The 22,584-nt window shown below is 35.6% G+C and overlaps 1 protein-coding gene across 3 annotated transcripts in view; it reads right to left on the reverse strand.

The window, feature by feature from the left end:
- Positions 1-22,584, reverse strand: part of VPS13C (vacuolar protein sorting 13 homolog C) — a 211,164-nt gene that overhangs the window by 97,638 nt on the left and 90,942 nt on the right. For all 3 annotated transcript variants that reach the window (XR_007453840.1, XM_049613728.1, XM_049613729.1), the window contains exons 32-40: positions 22,282-22,449; positions 21,490-21,794; positions 19,332-19,479; positions 10,168-10,276; positions 5,676-5,812; positions 3,671-3,827; positions 2,529-2,608; positions 1,895-1,954; positions 59-221 (exon numbers count right to left, since the gene is read on the reverse strand). Coding sequence is in view for 2 of the 3 variants with exons in the window: in XM_049613728.1 (XP_049469685.1) it covers positions 59-221; positions 1,895-1,954; positions 2,529-2,608; positions 3,671-3,827; positions 5,676-5,812; positions 10,168-10,276; positions 19,332-19,479; positions 21,490-21,794; positions 22,282-22,449 (1,327 nt within the window). In the remaining variant the exon portion in view is untranslated. The remainder of the gene's footprint in view (positions 1-58; positions 222-1,894; positions 1,955-2,528; positions 2,609-3,670; positions 3,828-5,675; positions 5,813-10,167; positions 10,277-19,331; positions 19,480-21,489; positions 21,795-22,281; positions 22,450-22,584) is intronic.

The raw sequence follows: 22,584 nt of genomic DNA on the forward strand, positions 1-22,584 counted from the left end.
TCACATGATTATTAAAAGTTCAGACAGAAAGAATCAGACCATGCTCAAAAGTTAATACCAGCTTTGACAACGATACTTCTGGACTCCCCCACAAGTGGTTTCAGCTCAGATTCCTTCTCAGTAGAGGAAGGTTCAGAGGATGGAACAGCAGATGATAAAAAATCCATGAAGGACAGTAAAGCTTCCAAATGAAGTACTAAGTCTAAGGATGAAAATGAAACCTAAGATAATGAACAATTAGAGAGGCAGATTTCAGATGTGGTGACATTTTTATGTTAAGCTTCAACATATACAAATAAGTATAGGTTGCAGAAGAGCTGATTTTAGAATAGTTCAATTAAGATCCTTTTTTTTTTTTAAGAAAAAACTCACAATTATAATGTTAATCTTAACCAGACAATAAACTAATACTTTGCCCCCTCTCATGCCCAACTGTAATTCTGACCTCAATTGGTGGGTTTAAAGTAAAGATACAGACCTTAATTCAATCACATTTCAGATGGGTCCAAGACAGACTATATAAGCACAAATGGACTGTAGGCAGTGTTTGCACTGAGCCATGCTTTAGCTTAGTCGTTAATTTTATTCTAATCATAAAGCCAATATATAATTCAAATGTTTAATGCTTCCATCAACACTAGGCCAAATAACCATGAACAAAATTCCCTTAAAAAGTATATTATTGGGGCGCCCGGGTGGCTCAATCGGTGAAGAGTCCGACTTCAGCTTAAGTCATGATCTCACAGTCCGTGGGTTAGAGCCCTGCATCAGGCCCTGTGCTGGTAGTTCTGTGCCAGCAGTTTGGGGCCTGGAGCCTGCTTTAGATTCTGTGTGTGTGTGTGTGTCTCTCTCTGCCCCCTCCCCCATTCACACTCTCTCTCAAAAATAAACATTAAAAAATTTTTTTATAAAAAAAAAAGTATATTATTTGTTGGCAAGGATGTGGAGAAAGGGGAACCCTCTTACACTGTTGGTGGGAATGCAAACTGGTGCAGACACACTGGAAGGGAGTATGGAGCTTCTTCAAAAAATTAAAAATAGAACTACCCTACGATACACCAATTGCACTACTAGGTATTTACCCAAAGGATACAAAAATACTGATTCAAAGGGATACATGCATCCCGATGTTTACAACAGCATTATCAACAATAGCCAAATTATGGAAAGAGACCAAATGTCCATCCACTGATAAATGGATAAAGAAGATGTGGTGTATATATGTATACAATGGAATATTAACTCATCCATAAAAAAGAATGAAATCTTACCTTTGCCATGACACAGATGGAGCTAGAGAGTATTATGTTAAGTGAAGTAAGTCAGTAAGAGAAAGACAAATACCGTATGATTTCACTCAGATGTAGAATTTAAGAAACAAAACAGATGAACATATGGGAAGAAAAAAAAAAGGAAAACCAAGAAAGAGATTATTAAATATAGAGAACACACTGATGGTTACCAGAAGGGAGGTGACTGGGGGATGCGTTAAATGGATGATGGGGATTAAGGAAGTCAGTTGTGATGAGCACTGGGTGTTGTAAGTGATGAATCACTAAACTCTGTACCTAAGACTAATATTACACTGTATGTTAAATGACCGTAATTTAAATAAAAACTTGAAAGAAAAATCGGGAAAAAGCATACTATTTTTGTACTCAACAACTAATCATTAATTCATATCTGGAAAATAATATTTTAGGAAATTAAATCAACTTTTGTAAAAATTTTATTTCAACTCTTTACCCATTTCTTTCATCTACAAGATTAGATCTATTATTATTGTCACCCTTGTTTTAATTTTAGACCTCACCATCTCACAAATGAAGACAGCTATAAAGCTAGATTTAATCATTAATATAAAAAGCCTTATAGTGAATTACAAAATATTTACCTTCAGTCTCTGTTTGGTATTTTCATGAATGGTTTTAAATTCTGGTCCATCACTGTCTGCCTAGAAAAGGTGGAAGATTAAACCACTGGGCCAAAAATACTAATAATTCAAACATTGAAATACATATACACACACACATACACACACATTGTACATACATACACATATATACATACATATATATATATATATATATACATATATATATATTCTTCACTTTTCAAAGTATGCTATGAAAACACTATAAACATATTTCTTAATGGCAAAGAGGTATGTGCCAAAAAACTTGACCACATAAACATTTCTCAAATTCTATAGAAGCAAAAACTCAAAATCCTTTTCCTACTTAGAGGCAAATGCTAAAGGTAGGGGAAATGCTAGCATATCTAGATTATAACAAACTTTGCTTTGGATAACCACAGAACTTTGTATACACTCACTTACTCAACAATATAAGGTTAACTCAAAAGGTTATTGATATCACCAGGACTGTCAGGTGCTTTTGCAAATTCACTATAATCAATGAGCTTTAGAATGAAAAAATTTAAGGGAGAAAACTGAAATATTAAATATGGGAGAACTACATAATTTCATGTATTTAAATATTTAAGAATCCTAGAAGGAAGCCAGGTACCTTGGTCAGTGACATTTTCAGCAGAGGTTCCTCAGTTACATTAGAAGAGTTAATAACATGAAGTGGCTCTCCTGCAGAGTCTAACAGAAAAAAAACCAAGGGCAGCTCCAGTCAGTCTTTCAAACATTTCAAATGTATTTTAAAACAGAGTACCCAGTTACACATATGTAAGTTTGTCAAAATTCATGGAATCATATACTAAAAAGTATACTGTATACTGATCATACCTCAATAAAAGTGGCTTTGAAACAAAAAAGACAAACACCATTAAAAAAAGTTAGAAACAAAACAAAACAGTAGCAGCCAATTACAGCTTTTGTAACATTTGGTAGTACTGGTATTATTCATTTGATCAAATCAGACTAAATTGAAGAACAAAGCTATAAAATACATAAACTATTCTCAATACGTTTGCTCTATTTAAAGTTACCCCATAGAGTGCCTATAAACTTTAAACACCTTTAGCAACTTTCAAAGTTGGCTTGATGCAATTTAAAAAGTGGATCTGAAAGGCTGAGGAAACTCACTGAACAACAACTTACTATTTACATGGGGGTAAGAAGTGAAACTAGAAAGTGATGTTAAATTTTTCCTCTATAATATTTCTGTATTGTTTAATTTGTTTTTTCAAAAGTATAGGTTAATGTCATTGAAAACAAAAAACACTGATGTAATTTAAAAAAAAATAAAAAGCAAACAGATTATTTTCTAGTAAATTAACTCACTTTTCATAAAGGGTCCCTGGGCTTTTACACATGGGTATTCTAACTGGGCTCTGATTTCCTAATACATCAGTTCTCACAGCAGAGTTGTAATGAAATGTTGCTTTTACAAGTATTAAAATGTTATGTATAGACATAGAAGATACACGTCATTTTTCTTTTTAGATATAATTCAACTTCATTCTAAATATATATATACACACACATACATATAAATGTATTTAGATACATTCTTACCTACTGGTAAATAACTACACAAAAAATAAATTTTTAAATATCAAATTCTTTTTTATCCATGTAATAAATTTAATCTAACTAAATAATCATGATGACATTAATAAATGTGCTTACTACTCACACAGAGGTAGAGGCCACTGCCTGTAACATGAATAATTTACACAGACTATACTTCACACTTACCAGTGAACTCAAAGCATCGCATACTAATTTTTTTTAGATAAGCTTTAGCAGTCAGGTCATAGGTTCTAACTTCAGCTTCCATTCCGAGCTGCAGGACGTTTAGTTCATGTAAAGGTCTTCCTTTCTTTTCTGCTTTTTTCATCAGAGTAATCACAACCTAGAAAAGTCCCCAGTATCACCATTAACAAGCTCACTCATATATAATGAAGGTAAGTCAACAATTTCATAACCACTCAGAGTGGCATAATGAAAAAATTCACACGATGTAAATACGAGTACTTCCATTTGTGCCTAGAAACTGCCTCATGTGATTGACTTTGAAGGTACATTTACTTGTTCAGACTTCTGAAGCACTGCCACTATATTCTAGTGATTATCAAGGTAAAATTAACAACAACAAAAACAAAAAAAGTAGTTCTGCCTAATTCCCAGAAGTTCTATCTAGTCTGATGGATGGCCTTTCATCTGAAAGTCTATAAGAAAAATGGCCAATTGTTACACTAATGCTAATGCAAGATTTCTCAAGCTTGACACCACTGACATTTTGGGCTGGATAATTCTTAGTAGTGAGGGAGGAGACCTGTGCACTGTAGGATGTTTAGCGATAACACTGGCCTCTCTCATTGGTTGTCAGTAGCTCCCTTTCCACCGATAGTGACAATCAAAAATGTCTTAAGACACTGTCAAGTATTGGCCTAGGGGAATGCAAATTGCCTCCCCCACTCTCCACGTCCTAAAGTGATGGAACTATAATAACATTTACTACAAATGATATTAAAGATGGTGTATGGGTTTTCTATCCACATTGTTAATGAGGCCCATTTGAAAAAAGAATGATTCATCTATCCATGTCTCAATTATTAAAGCTTCTATATCTTTAATAACGCCAACATTAACCAGAAAACAGTAAAGTTTTAATAAGAAATTAGTTTCAAAGCATACATTTCAGATAAAAATATAGAACTAATTTTTTTAAGTTTATTGTATTTAAGCCAGAAGAACATAGCCTCTACTATTAATGATGAAGGGATTTGGGAGGAACTTCTTGCAAGTCCCCCTGCCCCAGGGTAAGAGAAAGACTCTAATCTTCCTTAAAAGCTCATCTCAAATGTCACTTTCTCCAAAAATCTTCCCTGATACTCCAAACTACTTAGATGCCCCCTCCTTATTATCCACAGCCACAAGCCCCTCCTGCACATTTTTAATGGGAGAACTTAGAAAACTTTTAGTTGTTTTTTGTTTTTTTCATTAGAGTCTATGCCTTCTAACTCTATCCTCAGCACTTAGCACATGAAATGACTATTTGTTGAATGTGTGAATACAGAAGAGGAAAATCCGTTTCATCTCTCCTCAAGAATCTGCAGATGAAGCAGACAGTGGTAATACAACACGTTAAAAAACGTAGACATACTGTGTTTTATTCTATTAAGGGTTTCTTAAATTTGCAAAGGATCTGTCTGTCACTACTTCCCTTTCCTGACTTTCTCATATGAAATCCAAAGTGAGCTACATTCCTAATGTCCTAAAATCATTTGAAAAGCATGTTATAGGACATGCTACCATTTTCTCTATGAAACATTATATACCCCAAATATAACTCATCTTTTATATACTCTCAAATTTGCTAAAAATTACAAATGCTACATACAAATGATAAATAGCCTACATAAAATTTTTTTATCCCTATCAGTAATTTACAAGTTTGTTTTAGTAGAGGGAATTCCAAATATCTATTATTTATTCACTTTACAAAAACAGATGAGGGGCACCTGGGCGGCTCAGTCGGTCAGGTGTCCGACTTCGGCCCAGGTCGCACGCTTCATGGGTTTGAGCCCCACGACAGGCTCTATGCTGACAGTTTGGAGTCTGGAGCCTCCTTCACATTCTGTGTCTCCCTCTCTCTCTCTCTCTGCCCCTCCCCTGCTTGCACTCTGTCTCTCTGTCTCCCCCAAATAAATAAATATTTAAAAAAAATTTTAAATAAAAACAGATGAAAATCAGATACCTCTTTGATTTCAAAATTCAGCAGCATATTAATGATGTCTACAGATCTCACTTCTTCAGCTCCAGCTATTAAAGTACCTTGGGAAGCATGTACATCTTGTTTTGATGTATAGATTTCAAGTGGCCCTTTAATTTCACCTAAAGATGTTTAAAAGAAATTTTTTCACTTCTATTCACACATTTTTTTTCCCACAAATGCTCATTGAGGACATGTATGAGAACTCTGGACCTGTGCAAGCAATGAAAACCCACAAGTCAGTAATACATAGCTCTTGCTCTCAAAAACCTTACAGTTTAGGAGAAGAGACACATACATTTAAAATTCAAACAAACAAAATAAGCAGGCTACACCTAGTCACAGTGAGTAGACAAATGTTAATAGACTAGGAAAAACGTGCAGAAAACAGACACTAAGACATTGTTACGGGGAGGCCAGGAAAGGTTTAATAAAGGAGTTATCATTCAGGTAGAGCTTAAGGACCTCCTCACACAGAGAGGACAGCCAAGTATAAGACAAGAGATTGTGGAAACTCATAGAGAGTACACCATGAGAGGTTAGGGAAACAGAACAGAATATGATATGATTAAATCACGGAGAGGGTAACAAAAGTTAAGGCTAGAAAAGGAAAAAAGTGTGAGGGATGATTAGAACCTCTTATGCCATACAGAAAAGCAAAAGCAAAGCTATATGATCTGATGTTCTTGTGCTGAAATTCATATACTCTGACATGCAATAAAACTGCTTTCTAAACTGTAATACATAAAACTTCCCCAACATCACACTGATGGCAAATGGTAGAATCCAAACTCATCAGTCCCGTGAAAGTCTTTACTCTCAACTAACCCTCAATATCATTATATTAATTCTTAATATTACTTCAGTTAACATTATCTATGATCATGAACACAACACATAAGAATTCTGTAAACCATACCAGAAAGGCATATGGAAAACGATTGCTGTCAATTATTATCTTTGAGAAACACATAGGGTGAAGTTTCTTAACTATCACCTTACTCCAGCACTGTTCCAAACAGAGTGTGATCTAGGGGAATAATTCTAGCAAATGATTTGCTTTTACAAAATAACTCCTGGAATAGGCAAAGATTTTTTAAATAGAAAAAGCACTCATCATTTTTAAAAATAGTATACTGGAATTCACTACAATTAACTAATTCTATTAATAAAAGACCCATTAAAAGAATGAAAAGCAAATCACAGATAGGGTATATATATATAGCATATATATATGTGAGATATATATATATATATATATATATATATCAACACATAAATATAATACATATAACCAATAAAGGACTCATATCCAGAATGAACAAAGAACTCCAATATATCACTAAGAAAAAAACACAAACATCTCAATAAAAATAATGCTCAATAGACTTGAATAGTCATGTCATAAAAAAGGATATCCAAATGGCCAGTATGCATATGAAAAGGTTTTAATTTCAGCAGTAATCAGGGAACAAGTAAGATCCATAAAAATAACACTGTGTATCAGCCAGGATGGCGAAATTTAAAAATACTGACAATACCAAGGACCAGTGAGAATGTGAAACAACTAAAACTCTCATACATTGCTGGTAAACTGGTATAACCACTTGGAAAATCATGTTCAGCATGTTACTGAAGCTAATCGTAAGCCTAACAAATGAGCCTATCATGTGAAGCCTAGCTATACAACCAAAAGAAAACAGGACATAAGTATGACAAAAGAAATGTATAACAACATTCACAGCAACTCTATTCAAGACCATCAAAGAATGGAAACAACCTAAATGTTCTCCATCAAAGGTAGAATGGATAAAATCAATATTAATCAATTCATATGATGAATACTGCACAGATTTAAAAAGAACAAACTACCGCCACACACAACAACATGCAGGAATCTCATGAACAAAATGATGACTGAGACAAGCCAAAAACCAAAGAGTAAATTCTATGATTCCATTTATGTGAAATTCAAGAAAAAGCAAAATTAATCTACCTGTGGTATTACAAATTAGGATGACAGTCAATTCTAGGTTGATCTGAGGGCAGAGTGGGTGTATTGAGTGGGAAGGAACATAGGAAGGCCTTCAAGGGGAGGCCGTATATGTTCTATATATTAACCATGGTGATTGACAGCTATACGGTATAGCTATATATAAAAATTCACCGAACTGTACACTTAAGACTTGCATTCTTTACTATTTGTGCTCTGTAATACAGATTAACATATAATAAAAAAGTTTTTTAAATGAAAAAAATATACTGAGATACCATTTTTTACTTAGCAATGTGTCAAAAACTTTAAAATCTAATAATATGCTGTGTTAGAAAAGGCACAGAAAAACAAACTGGCAGGAGTGCAAAATTAGTACAAGTTCTAAGGGGAGCAATTGGCAAGATGTCAAAAATGTTAAATTCATTAACTTAATATATATTAAGTAAATAAAAATTAAATATCCTTTAATCCAGTAGCCCTGGTATTTCCCCTACAGATACACATACACTTGTAAAAGTGTATGGACAGGGACGTTCAATGCAATGTGGGAAGAGTGGAACACTGAAAACAATCTGAAATGTCCATCAGTATGGACTTGCTAAATAAATTATAATACGTCAAGAGAATTTAATACCAGGTGGCCATTAGAAAGAATGAGACATATCTATACATATTATATTTAAAGATATAGGGGCGCCTGGGTGGCTCAGTCGGTAAGTGGCCGACCTCGGCTCAGGTCATGATCTCATGGTCCGTGAGTTCGAGCCCCGCGTCGGGCTCTGTGCTGACAGCTCAGAGCCTGGAGACTGTTTCAGATTCTGTGTCTCCCTCTCTCTGACCCTCCCCCGTTCATGCTCTGTCTCTCTCTGTCTCAAAAATAAATAAACGTTAAAAAAATTAAAAAAAAAAAAGATATAAACACCAAGATAAACTGTTACTTAAAAGAAAAAAGCAAAATGCATAAACACACACACACACACACACACACACTTTTAGGATACTACCATTCGATGGAAAAAATAATTATATATATCTGTGTGTGTAATACACATATATAACAGTTTTAAAAATTAAGTCCAGGGGCACTGGGTGGCTCAGTCACTTAAGCATCCGACTTCAGCTCAGGTCATAATCTCATGGTTTGTGAGTTCAAGCCCCATGTCAGGCTCTGTGCTAACAGCTCAGAGCCTACAGCCTGCTTTGGATTCTGTGTCTCCTCTGTCTCTGTCCCTCCCCTGCTCATGCTCTGTCTCTCTCTCTCTCTCTCTCTCTCTCTCAAAAATAAACATTTTTTAAAAATTAAGTCTAGGGGCGCCTAGGTAGCTCAGTTAAGCATCCAACTTTGGTCAGGTCATGATCTCAGAGCTCGTGGATTGGAAACCTGCACTGCGCTCTATGCTGACAGCTCACAGTCTGGAGCCTGCTTCAGATTCATCTCCATCTCTCTCTACCCCTCCCCTGCTCTTGCTCTGTCTCTCCTCAAATATAAATAAACATTTAAAAAAATGTAAAAATTAAGTCCAGTAGTTACTTTGCCTTTAAGTAAGTCTAAGGGCCATTGCAACTAATAATTTAAATTCTCTAAATTTTTACCGTAGTACAATTTGTCAGCATTTTCTTTGCTGAGTTATTTACCAAATGTTTCAATTCTTAAAGATATTTTACTACAAAACCTCACTTAAAAATCGGGGACCCCTGGCTGGCTCAGTCAGTTCAGCATCTGACTTTTGATTTCAGCTCAGGTAATAATCTCATAGTTCATGGGATTGAGCCCTGCATCAGGCTCTGCGCTGACAGCGCACAGAGCCTGCTTAGGATTCTCTCTCTCAGCCCCTCCTTCACTCTCTCTCTCTCTCTCTCAAAATAAATAAATAAACTTAAGAAAATAAGATTAAGTATGTTACCATAGCCCACTGCAAACTTTGAATTTTTTTTTGTATACATGCAAATTCAAAAATTATTCCAGGAATCCACCAGATTTGCAGTGCTTTTTATGGGGTGTGTGGATGGCTCAGTTAAATATCGGACTTTGACTCGGGTCATGATCTCCAGTTTGTGGGTTTGAACCCTGCATCTGGCACTGCGCTAACAGCTCAGAGCCCAGAGCCGCTTCATATTCTATGTTTCCCTTTCTCTGCTCATCCCTAGCCCATGCTGTCTCTCTCCGTCTCTAAAAAATAAATGAATGTTAAAAAAAATTAAAAAAAAGAAATACTTTTTATGGCTTCCTCCTAACTTACACAACTTAGAAAAAGTTCTGAATCGGTAACTGACTATTGGGATAACTAAATGACAGTCCATCATCTCTAACTATGGTCTTATTCAATATGTATTCAACAAATAAATATCTTCTTTCTTTTCATGGTAATACAAATCACAATGTGTACATATATATTTATGTCATTTTTATGGTTTGACTCCCGTGCTAAAGTGTAAAATAAGGAGATACGTGTATTATGCCACCTTCTGTTAGTCTCTTACCTGTCTTTTGTTCTCTTGGCTTCATTTTATTTAAGTCTTCAGTAGCCTCACCAAGATTTTCTGCTAGTATTCTAAATAAAAGGTTAAGATCTTCTTGATTTAGATTAACCTGTGAAATATCATTAAAAGAAAAGATAAAGGTACTTCATTTTAAAATAAAACAATTTTAATATAGAAATAAATTACTATTTATAAAACATGAAGGACAGAATAACCTTCACAGTGACTGAAAATTAGATCTTCACTACCCATTCAATTATTCCACTACTTATTTCATTTAAATACTTTTATTTTCAATGGTAATACAACGTTTGGAGGAAAAAATGTGATTTATCAGTCAGGATTAGTTACACTACTTAACTTATATAATCTTTAGTGAAAAATAATAATGATTAAAGAAATCAGATCATTTAAAAAAATGACAAACTCAGGGACACCTGGGTGGCTCAGTCATCCGACTTCAGCTCAGGTCATGATCTCACAGTTTGTGAGTTCGAGCCCTTCATCAGGCTCTGTGCTGACAGCTCGGAGCCTGGAGCCTGCTTCAGAGTCAGTGTCTCATTCTCCCTCTGCCTCACCCCAACTTGTGCTCTGCCTCTCTCTGTCTCTCAAAAATAAATAAATGTAAAAAAAAATTAAAAAATAATTTTAAAAAATGACAAATTCAGAAAAAACAAAAATTGTACTTTTTTAAAATTAACAACTCCAATGAAATAAAAAGGCTATCTTCGATACAAAAAATAATCATTTCTCTCAATGCTATAAGGGTACTCAGATACCCCTGAAATTAAAAGTATGTGTATATAACATATAGAATGAGATATACTATACTAATAAATAACTTACACACAGATCTTTGCTAATGTGTACGTATACAGCTGTGGGAGATGCAGGAGAGAAGCATCAAAGGAAAAGGCTTCAAAAGGGAAGGGCTGGAAAAGGTGCAAGGCCTTAGGACATGTATACACAGCTGAACACAGCTGTGGCTAGTAAGGAACGCCTAGAGCCATTAACATTGTCTAAGGCTGGATGCTCCTTAATACCTGACCCTTCCTAGTGTTACAGAAACCAATTAACTCAAAATTAACCTTGAAAAGCTAAACCATTAGATTGATTAACACCCTTGCTGAGCTGACTTTATGCACCTAGTCTTTAGCAATTATCCTAATAAAAAGAAGCTTCATTCTGGAGTCAGGGCCTCATTCCCACCCATATGAGGACCTTCACTTAACTGCACTTTGCAGACTCATCTTTTGCGACTCCAGTCATACTCCCTGCAACATATAGCAAATTTAAAAATTAAGTAATGAAGAGGGAGACCAAGATGGTGACATAGGAAGATCCTGAACTCACCTCCCATGTATGTACACACCAAATCTAAACTACATATGGATCATTTCCCTCTGAGAAAGACCTAAAACCTGGTAAACTGCTCTTCAAAACAAAAGATAAAAGGACCATACTGAAATGAGCTGGAAAGACAGAGACACGTCTCACAAAAAAAACTACCCCCAGTGTGGTGTCACACAACAGGGAGGGATCTCACCACAGATGCTTCTCTTGGAGGAGTGATGACTTGGTACTCCCCATGGGCCACCTCTGCCCCTGGGATCTGCACTAGAGAGAGGAGCCCCCAGAAGGTCTGGCTTGGAAAACCAACAGTGCTGACCTCCAGAGGCCCCAAAGTGCTGTAGGAAACTAAGATTCCCCTCTTAAAGGGCTTGCCCCAAGATCCAGTGAAAAAACTGGCAGTGTGAAAAACACCTAGACTACACAGGAGGGGAATTCACTTGCTGATCTGGGTATACTGGCTGAAGGAGCAAGGGACATCTGAAACACTCCTGGGAGGCTGACATGCTGGCAGCTACCACTGTTGCACTTTTCACATAGCCTACTAGCATAGACAGGGGAGTCCGGATATGACACTCTCCCAGAGCCTTGCTGGGATGAGCGGGGGAACAGTCAAGGCACTTGCTGAAGCTGCAGTGCACTGGCAATTGCAGTGCTCCCTTGCATCCTGGCTGGACCAGAGAGCAGAACTGTGGTGGAGTTCTCCCACTCCTGGCTCACGTGCGCAAGCACAGGCAGTTGCAACACACCCGTGGCTGGAACTAGTGAGTGATGCTGGCATTTTCCCACTCCCAGCCTAAAGTTGGTACACAGACACACAAGACACTAGCCTATTTCACTGTTGAAGTCCATGGGCACACACGGTCAAGACATTTTCCCACTGCCATTCTGAAGCCAGTGAGTCTGCTCTGCCTCCTACACTCACCAACTGTCTTCCTAAAGCCAGCAGCCATGTGCAATCCAGAAAGAGAACATCCCTTGATGCGCTGGCCCTGCTAGTCAAGAGAGTTGGTGTTCCAGAGCTCCAGAGGCCCATAACAAGCAGAAAAACAGTTCTTGGCAGGTCAACACCCCCAGGGCACTGCACAGACAGCAGACTGAAGCACAACCTCAGTCTTCCTATGACAAAGGCCTATTTACTCAGCCTTGAGTATCAGCCTGAGGGACAGGATTAAAGTTTCCCACATATCTAGAGACTAAGAAGGTGCTTTCAGGGTACAAAAGCAGGGAGACACCATCCTTGCACATCCCCGTTGGCCTCATTACAGCTAAACAAGACTTGTGAGAAAGGAGTTCATACATTCATTTACACACCAATACAATATGCCTATTTCTGCAGCTGGTGCTCAGATCTCCTAGAGCCCTGAGCAGGGATTATGATTGCAGTCCCATAGGACTATATACATTTGCATACTTTAAAAGCAGTTGCCTGAGGGTCTGGCTTCTAATCAGCCTGAAACTAGGTGCTGAATAATATTCCTCCCCTTGGATCACTGACAGATCTTGGCACACCCTCAACAATGGGGGCATACCAATAATAAATCAGGTGTTTTAGACAACCACAAAGGTTCAGAAGACAACCACAAGCTAGGACAAGGTTGAACAAGAAGAATCATCACCTAAACAAGGATACCATTCAAGACTAAAAAGACTGCCTGTTTCACCAAATAGAAACAAACACGGAAAATCAAATAAAATGAGGAAACAAATATATTCAAACAAGAGAATAAGACAAAACCTGAGAAAAACACCTTAATGATATGGAGTTAAGCAATCTACCTGATAAAGAATTAAAGTTATGATCATAAAGATACTCACGGAAACTCAGGAAAAGAATGGATAAGGACAGTGAGAATTTCAACAAGGAGATATAAAATATAAGACAGTACAAACAGAAGCCAGAGAACTGAAGATACGATAGCTGAAATGAAAAATACACTGGAGGGGTTCTACAGCAGACTGGATGAAGGAGAACAGATTGGTGAGCAGGAAAATAAAGCAACAGAACTTACCAAAACAGAGCAAAAACAACATTAAAAAATTTTTTTAAATGAAGGTATCTTAAGGGACAAAGACAAACAGAAGAACATTAAAATTACAGAGGTCTTAGAAGAGAAGAGAGAGGAAAGTAGCAGACAACATTTTGAAGAAATAATGCCTGAAAACTTCCCTAACCTCGAGAAGGAAACAGACATCCAGGTCGGGGAGGCATGAAAATTACCAAAAAGGATGAACACAAGGAGCACTACACCAAGCCTTATTATAATTAAAATGTCAATATTAAAGAGAAAATCTTAAAAGCAGCAAGACAAAAACAACTTGCTACATTCAAGGGAAACCTCATAAAGCTATTGGCAGATTTCTCAGAAGAAACTTTACTAGCCAGAAGGGAGTAGCATGACACATTCAAAGTACTAAAAAAATTTTCCAACCCAAAATACTCTACCCAGCAAGATTATCATTCAAATAGAGAAAGTGTTTTTCAAACAAGCAAAAACTAAAGGAGTTCATAACCACTAAACCAGCTTTATGAGAATACTAAAAAGCCTTCTTTAAGATGAATAAAAAAGGCACTAATAAAAAGAAAACATATGAGAGTAAAAATCTCATTGGAAAAGGTAAACATATAGTAGAGGTAGTGGATTAATCACTTATAAAACTACTAAAAATGTCAAAAAACAAAAGTAGTAAAATTAACTGAAACTACAATAATTACTTAAAAGATACATTAAAAAAAAAGATGCAAAAGGTGACATCAAAAACATAAATTCTGTTCGGGGGGGGGGGGGATGTAGAGTTTTGGATACGTTCAAAGTAAGTGGTTATCTATTTAAAAAAGACTCTTACATACAAAGGATAGGGTATGTAAACCTCACAGTAAGCACAAAGCAAAAACATATAGTAAATACACAAAAGAAAGGAATCTAGACATAACATGAAAGAAAATCATCTAATACAAAGGAATTGAGAAGGAAATGAAGGAACAGAGAAACCACAAAACAACCTGAAAATAATCAATAAAAGAGCAATAAAGTATATACCTATCTATCAATAATTTCTTTAAATTCATGGACTAAATTCTCCATTTAAAAGACAGAGTAGCTGAATGGATAAAAAAACAAGACCTAGAAGAGACTCACTTCTGAAGTAAGGACACACAGAAAGAAAGTAAAGGGATGGAAAAAGATATTCCATGCAAATGGAAACGAAAAGAACACTGGAACAGTTATATCCTACAAAATTGACCTTAAAACAAAACTGTAATAAAAGACAAAAAAGACAACTATATAATGATAAAAGGATCAATAAAGCAAGGTAGGATGTTTATAAATATATATGCAACCAACATAAGAGCACCTAAATACAGATAGCAAATATTAACAGACCTCAAAGAAGAAGTTGACAGTAATACAGTAATAGTAGGAGACTTTAACACTCGACTTACATCAATGGATAGATCACCTAGACAAAAAAATCAACAAGGAAACACTGCTCTTAACACATTAGATCTGATGGACTTAACAGATACATACAGAACATTCCACCCAAAAGCAAAAGAATGCACATTCTTCTCCAGTGACCATGGAACATTCTCCAGGATAGATGACATATTAGGTCAAAAAAAACAACTCTCAAAAAATTTAAGAAGACTGAAATCAGGGGCACGTGGGTGGCTCAGCTGATTAAGCATCTGATTCTTGATTTCAGCTCAGGTCATGATCTCGAAGTTCATTAGTTCAAGCCCCGCATCAGGCTCTGTACTGATGGTGTGGGAATCCCTGCTTGGGATTCTTTCTCCCTCACTCTCTCTCTCTGCCCCTCCCCTGCTCACACTCTCTCTCTCAAAATAAATAAATAAACTTAAAAAAAAAAAGAAGATTGAAATCATATCAAGCATCTTTTCCAACCACAATGGTACAAAACTAGAAATAATTATAAGAAAACTAGAAAAACCATAGAAATGTGAAGATTAAATAACATGCTACTGAAAAACCAATGGGTCATCAAAAAATCAAAAGAAACAAAAACAAAATACCCAGAGACAAGCGAAAACAGAAATACAACACACCAAAATCTAAAGAATGCAGCAAAATCAATTCTAAGAGGTAAGCTCATAACAATACAAGCCTACCTCAAGAAACAAGAGAAATCTTAAATAAACACCTTAACTGTATACCTAAAGGAACGAGAAAAAGAACCAACAAAATCCAAAGTTAGTAGAAAACGGGAATGATAAAAATCAGAGAGTAAATAAATGAAACAGAGACTTAAAAATGAATTAAAAAGATCAATGAGGGGCGCATGGGTGGCTCAGTCAGTTGAGCATTCAACTTTGGCTCAGGTCATGATCTCACAGTTGACAAGTTCGAGCCCCATGTCAGGCTCTGTGCTGACAGCTCAGAGCCTGGAGCCTGCTTCTGATTCTGTGTATCCCTCTCTCTTTGCCTCTCCCCCACTCATGTTGTGTCTCTCTCTGTCTCAAAAAGAAATAAACAGAAAAAAAAAGATCAATGAAACTATAAGATTGTTTTTTGAAAAGATAAACAAAAGTGATAAAACTCTATCCAGACGTATCAAGAAAAAAAGACAGGGTCCAAATAAACTAGCAGTGAAAGAGAAGCTATAACTGACACAATAGAAATACAAAGGTTCATAAGAGACTACTATAAATAATTACAGGCCAACAAATCAGGCAATCTAGAAAAAATGGAACAATTCCTAGAAATACACAAACTTTGAAGAATGAATCACAAAGAAATAGAAAATTTGAATACACTGACTACAAGTAATGAAAATGAATCAATAACTTAAAAACTCCCCCCAAACCAAAAGCCCATGGCCAGATGGCTTCACAGGTTAATTCTACCAAACATTTAAAGAAGAATTAGTACCTATCTTTCTTGAATTATTCCAAGAAATGAAAAAGGAAGGAACACTTCCAAACTCATTTCACAAGGGCACCATAACCCTAATACCAAAACCAGAAAAGTACACTACAAAAATTAATAAAAAAAACCTACAAGCAATATCCCTGATGAACATAGATACAAATCCCTAACAAAATATTAGCAAACCAAATTCAACAATACATTAAAGGCTCATAAACCATGTTTAAGTGGAATATATTCCAGGGATGCAAGGATGGTTCAACATCCACAAATCAATCAACATCATATATCACATTAAGAAAATGATGGATAAAAATCACAATCATCTCAACAGATGCAGAAAAAAGCATTTGACAAAATTCAACATCCATTTATGATAAAAACTCACAAACCAGATATACAGGGAACAAACATACTTCAACATAATAAAGATCATATAGGACAGACCCGCAGGTAATATCATACTCATTGGTAAAAAGCTAAAAGCTTTTTCTCCAAATCAGACACAAGACAAGGATGCTCACTGTCTCCACTTCTATTCAACATAATACTGGAAGTCCCAGCCATAGCATTTAGGCAAGAGAAAGAAATAAAAGTAATCCAAATTGAAAAGGAAGAAGTAAAACTGTCACACTATTTGCAGATGACATGATACTATATATAGAAAACTCTAAAGATTCTACAAAAACATTGTTAGAAATAATACGTGAATTCAGTAAAGCTTCAGGATACAAAATTAATGTACAAAAAAATCTGTTGTGTTTCCCTACAATAATAACATACCATCAGAAAGCCAAATCAAGGAAACAATCCTATTTACAATCACATCAAAAAGAACAAAATACTTGTCCACTGATAAAACAAATTGAAGGAGACACAAATAAATAGAAAGATATTTGATGCCCATGAATTGGAATAATTAACATTACTACTCAAAGCAATCTACAGATTCAATGCAATCCCTACCTAAATTCCAATGGCATTTTTCAGAGGTCTAGAACAAATAATTCTAAAATTTCTATGGGAACACAAAAGATCCCAAATAGCCATAACAATCTTAAGAAAGAGCAAAGCCAAAGGTGTCATGATCCCTGCTTTCAAACTATACTACAAAGCTATAATCAAAACAGTATGATATTGGACGTAAAACCAGACACATAAATCATAAACCAGCAATAAGCCCATGCATATATGATCAACTAATATTACAAAAAAGATGCAAGAATATACAATGGGGAAAGGACAGCCTCTTCAATAAATGGTGCTGGGAAAACTGGACAGCTACATGTAAAAGAATGAAAGTCAACCACTATCTTGCATTATATACAAAAATGAACTCAAAATGGATGAAAGTCTTGAATATGAGATGAATATGAGACCCAAAACCATAAGGCTCCTAAAAAAAACCCATAGGCATTAAGCTCCTTAACATCAGTCTTAAGGCGTTTCCGTAGATCTGACTCTACAAGCCAAGACAACAGAAGAAAAAATAAACAAATGAAACTATATCAACTAAAAAGCTTCTGCATAGAAAAAAAAAAAACCATCATTAAAATGAAAAAGTGGGGCGTCTGGGTGGCTCAGTCAGGTAAACATCCGACTTTGACTCAGGTCATGATCTCACGGTTCATGGGTTTGAGCCCTGCCTCGGGCTCTGTGCTGATAGCTGAGAGCCTAGAGCCTGCTTCAGCCTCTGTGTCTCCCTCTCTCTCTGCTCCTGCCCAGCTTGTACTCTGTCACTCTCTCTTTCTCTCTCTCTCAAAAATAAATAAAATATTTTTTAAAAATTTAATGAAAAAGCAAACTACTGAATGGAAAAAGATATTTGCAAATCCTATAACTGATAAGCAGTTAGAATCAAAATATATACAGAACTCATAGAACCCAGTAACAAAAAAACAATCTGGTTAAAAAACAGGAAGAGGATATTAATAGACATTCTTCCAGTGAAGACACAGAAATGACCAACAAGCACATGAAAAGATGCTCAACATCACTAATCATCAGGGAAATGCAAATCAAAATCACAGTTAGGTATCACTTCACACCTCTCAGAATGGCTATTACCCAAAAGACTAGAAACAACTAATATTGGCAAGGATGTGGAGAAAAGGGAACCCTTGGGCCCTACTGGTAGGAATATAAACTAGCCACTATGGAAAATAGTATGGAGGTTCCTAAAAATATATAGAGCTAACATATGATTAGCTACTGCTTATCCCCTACTGCTTATCTATCCAAAGAAAACAAAAACACTTATGCTAAATGATATAAGTCAGAGAAAGACAAACACAGCATGATTCTACTGATATGTAGACTCTAAAAAGCCAAACAGAACAAAACTAAAAACCAGGCTCATAGAAACAGAGAGCAGATTGGTGGTTCCCAGATGGGAAAGGGGATTAGGGATGTGAAATGGGTGTAAGGGATTAATAAATTCAAACTTGTAGTTTTAATATAAGTAAGTCATGGAGATACAATGTACAGTACGGAAAATACAGTCAATAATACTATATTAACTTTGTAAAGTGACAGAGGAGAACTATACTTATTGTAGTGACTATTTCTGCAATGTAAATAAATGTTGAATTACTATGTTATATACCCTAAACTAATAATGTATATATCATATATATATATATATATACATATATGGTGTATATATATATATGTATATATATGTATATGCATATATGTATATATGTGTGTGTGTATAAATATATATATTTTTTGTATACACACACACACAATAACACTTAACTGAAGATTAAATTCTGCTAAATAATGAACATATTTTTGGACATCTCATTGAAATTGTTCTTATACCAACCACTCAAAAATTTCACGTATCTTATTGATTTATCCTAAGAAAGTCTTCAGAGTCTAAGAATTTCAATAACGAGTATTTTTCACTCACACACTTACATTCATTGATTCAAGGTGTCCTTTAATTTCTACAACAGGTACTTTGTGATACCAAGATGCAGCTAGATTCCGGTTTACAAAAAATTCCAAGTTAATTGGGTGTAAGAGCTGAACATCAGGATGGGAGATGCCTGGCTGGATCACTGTCCTAATGAAAAATATAACTGATATAAATGCATATACACAGGAGGGAAATGCAACCTATCATTAAAAAGACACTGAAATCAAAAGTCACTGCTCTCAATAGTGATTTGAACCCATGCTAGTTTTTTCTAATCTCAATCTATAATTCACTTTAGGGAAAGAGTCAAATACATGACATACAATGACCCATTAAGAAAACCTTTTTCTTCAAACATTAGGTCACACATGGATTAAATTTTAAAAAGATATTCATAATGTTGAATACATGGAGTAGTCATCAAATATAGTTGTACAAAGACTAATATATGCATTGGTACAGAGATTAAAGAAAAAAATGGCAAGATGAACAATTAGCATTTTCTGAAGAGTTTGATAAAGCTCTTCTCCAGGATTATTTTCTGGACTTGCCTTGTAATTTTCCTTTTTTATTAAGTTAATTAAATCTCCTTGGATAGGGTAGAAATTATTTTAAAATGTATTATATATAGATTTTCATGGGTCATCTTGTGGGAGCTCTACAGATACATCATTATGTATGCAGTATTCTGCCAAAAATACATAAGTTCAATTAAATCATGAAGAATCACTCAGACAAAACCAAATTAAAAGACATTCCATGAAACAACTAGATTGTACTCTTCAAAACTGTCTCATCATGAAACACTAAGAAAGACTAAAGAACTATTCCAGAGCAAGTAAGTACCAGTAATATAGAAATCCCCCTCAGTTGTACAGGATACAATTAAATGCCATCCATACATGACCCTTGATCAAGGGGAAAAATTACTATAATGGACACTGTTGGAACAACTAGTAAGATTTGAATACTGACTCCATATTAGACGTTATTGCTGTATCCGTGTTAAATTTCCAGAATTTGAAAACTGCATTATGTAAAAGGATGTGTGTCCTTGTTCTTAGGGGACACATGCTAAAGCATTTAGAGCAAGAGGTTAAGAGCAAAGTCTATACTCATGGTTCAGCAAAAAATGTTTTAACTTCCCATTATAAAGTAAGTAAGTCCTGGGAATGTAATGTATAGCAAGGTGACTGGTTAAAAATACTGTATTGTATATTTGAAAGTGGTTAAGAAAGTAGATCTTAAAAGTTCTCATCACAAGAAAAAAAAATTGTAAGTATGTGTGGTGACAAATGTTAGACTTATTGTGATGATCATTTCACAATATACACAAATACTGAATCATGTTATATACCTGAAAGCAAGACAATATGTCAATTTTATCTCAACTTAAAAATTAAATTAAAAAGAGGTTTTAGGGGCGCCTGGGTGGCTCAGTCTGCTAAGCGGCAAACTTTGGCTCAAGTCATGATTTCATGGTTCATGGGTTCAAGTCCCGCATCAAGCTCTGTGCTAACAGCTCAGAGCTGTCAGCTTCAGATTCCGTGTCTCCCTCTCTCTCTGCCCCTCCCCCGCTTGCACTCTGTCCGTCCATCTCTCTCTCCCACTCTCTCAAAAATAAACATTAAACAAATTTTTTAAACATGTTTTAAATAATAATATGCAGACATACATAGTTAAAGCAAATGTAAACAACTGGTAAACCCAGGTAAAGGATAATATTGGTATCATCATGGTAATATTTTTGGAATTTTTCTGTAACTGTGGAATTTTTCAAAATAAAAAGTTGATTAAAAATTAAAGTATTCTGGGGGCGCCTGGGTGGCTCAGTCAACTGAGCTTCCAACTTCAGCTCAGGTCATGATCTCTCAGTTTGTGGGTTCAAGCCCCACGTCAGGCTCTTTGCTGACGCTCGGAACCTGGAGCCTGCTTCGGATTCTGTGTCTCCCCTTCTCTCTGCCCCTCACCCACTTGCACTCTGTCTCTCTCACTCTCTCTCAAAAATAAATAAATATTAAAAACCTTTTTAAAAACTAAATAAAAGTAAAGTATTCTGTGCAACCGAAGCATGTTGGGTATGAATTTCAATGGCCACAAAATTCATGGAAAACATTAAATAACTCTTCAATCCATAATTATTCAAAGAGAATATACCTAGAAAGCTTAAGCTCTGTTAGCTGCACATCCATTCTATCAATTACTGGAGGGTTTAAATAGTCTTCCCCAGACACCAGACTAAACTGGTTTTGAACTCTGATGAGCCCAAGATCTACCACCACTGCATTAGTGGAAATAGAAGACTGTGGGATGACTATAACTGGTGCTTTCAGATCAATATTGAGAGAAACACGAAAACTCCTCTGGGCAAGATCTTTCACACTTCTGGCAGCCTTTTCTGCAGCCTGAACAGTGGCAGCACTCAGAGCCTCTTTGGCTGTCTGGAAATTGTTGAGGAAGTTCTGTGGACACCAAGTATAAAAGGAGAAAAACAGAGGACAAGCACATCATTAATAACACCATCTTCTTTATTTCTGTGCTATTTATTTCCTATACATAACTTTCAATTGAGTCTCATTTATCTAGAATTAGGAAAAAAATCACTGATCATCCATCCATATTTATGAGCTACCTGATAAGGGCTAATGTTATATGGCTGAAGAACAGAGTGGGGCGGGGGCGGAGGATATTTTTAGTATTTTTTTACTTGAAAATTTGGTTTCAAGTAAAATTCATGTTCTAGCAAAAATAATTCCAGTTCTAGACAGATTAAATGACTCAGATTTCAACTATTAAAGACAGGTTTTAACCTCTATCTTAATATATAAATACCATCTATAATCAAAACAATGTACATCCTAAAATCCAAAATTTATAAGATCTGAAATCAAAACTATCAGACTTAAGTATTTCTAAGTTGAAAATCAACATATAAATAGTGACTTTTACCAGAAATGACATGAGGAATTTATGAAGATAAACAATCTGAATACAGCCAACATTCAGTGATACCACACCATCCACTTTGGACATGTCAGTATAGGAATCTCCCTCAGTGGCATCAGGATACAAATCCAAGTTAAAATGAAAAACTTCATTTCCCATTATTGACACAGCCTGAAAAGCAGAGATTAGAATGTATTCTGTTCAAGAGGGTAATGACAAAGTCTCATTTAAAAAAGGGCTTATATTTGGAGGGTATTTGTTGGGATGAGCACTGGGTATTATATGTAAGTGACAAATGACTGGATT

The sequence above is a fragment of the Panthera uncia genome, assembly GCF_023721935.1.
Source record: "Panthera uncia isolate 11264 chromosome B3 unlocalized genomic scaffold, Puncia_PCG_1.0 HiC_scaffold_1, whole genome shotgun sequence".
Taxonomy (NCBI): domain Eukaryota; kingdom Metazoa; phylum Chordata; class Mammalia; order Carnivora; family Felidae; genus Panthera; species Panthera uncia.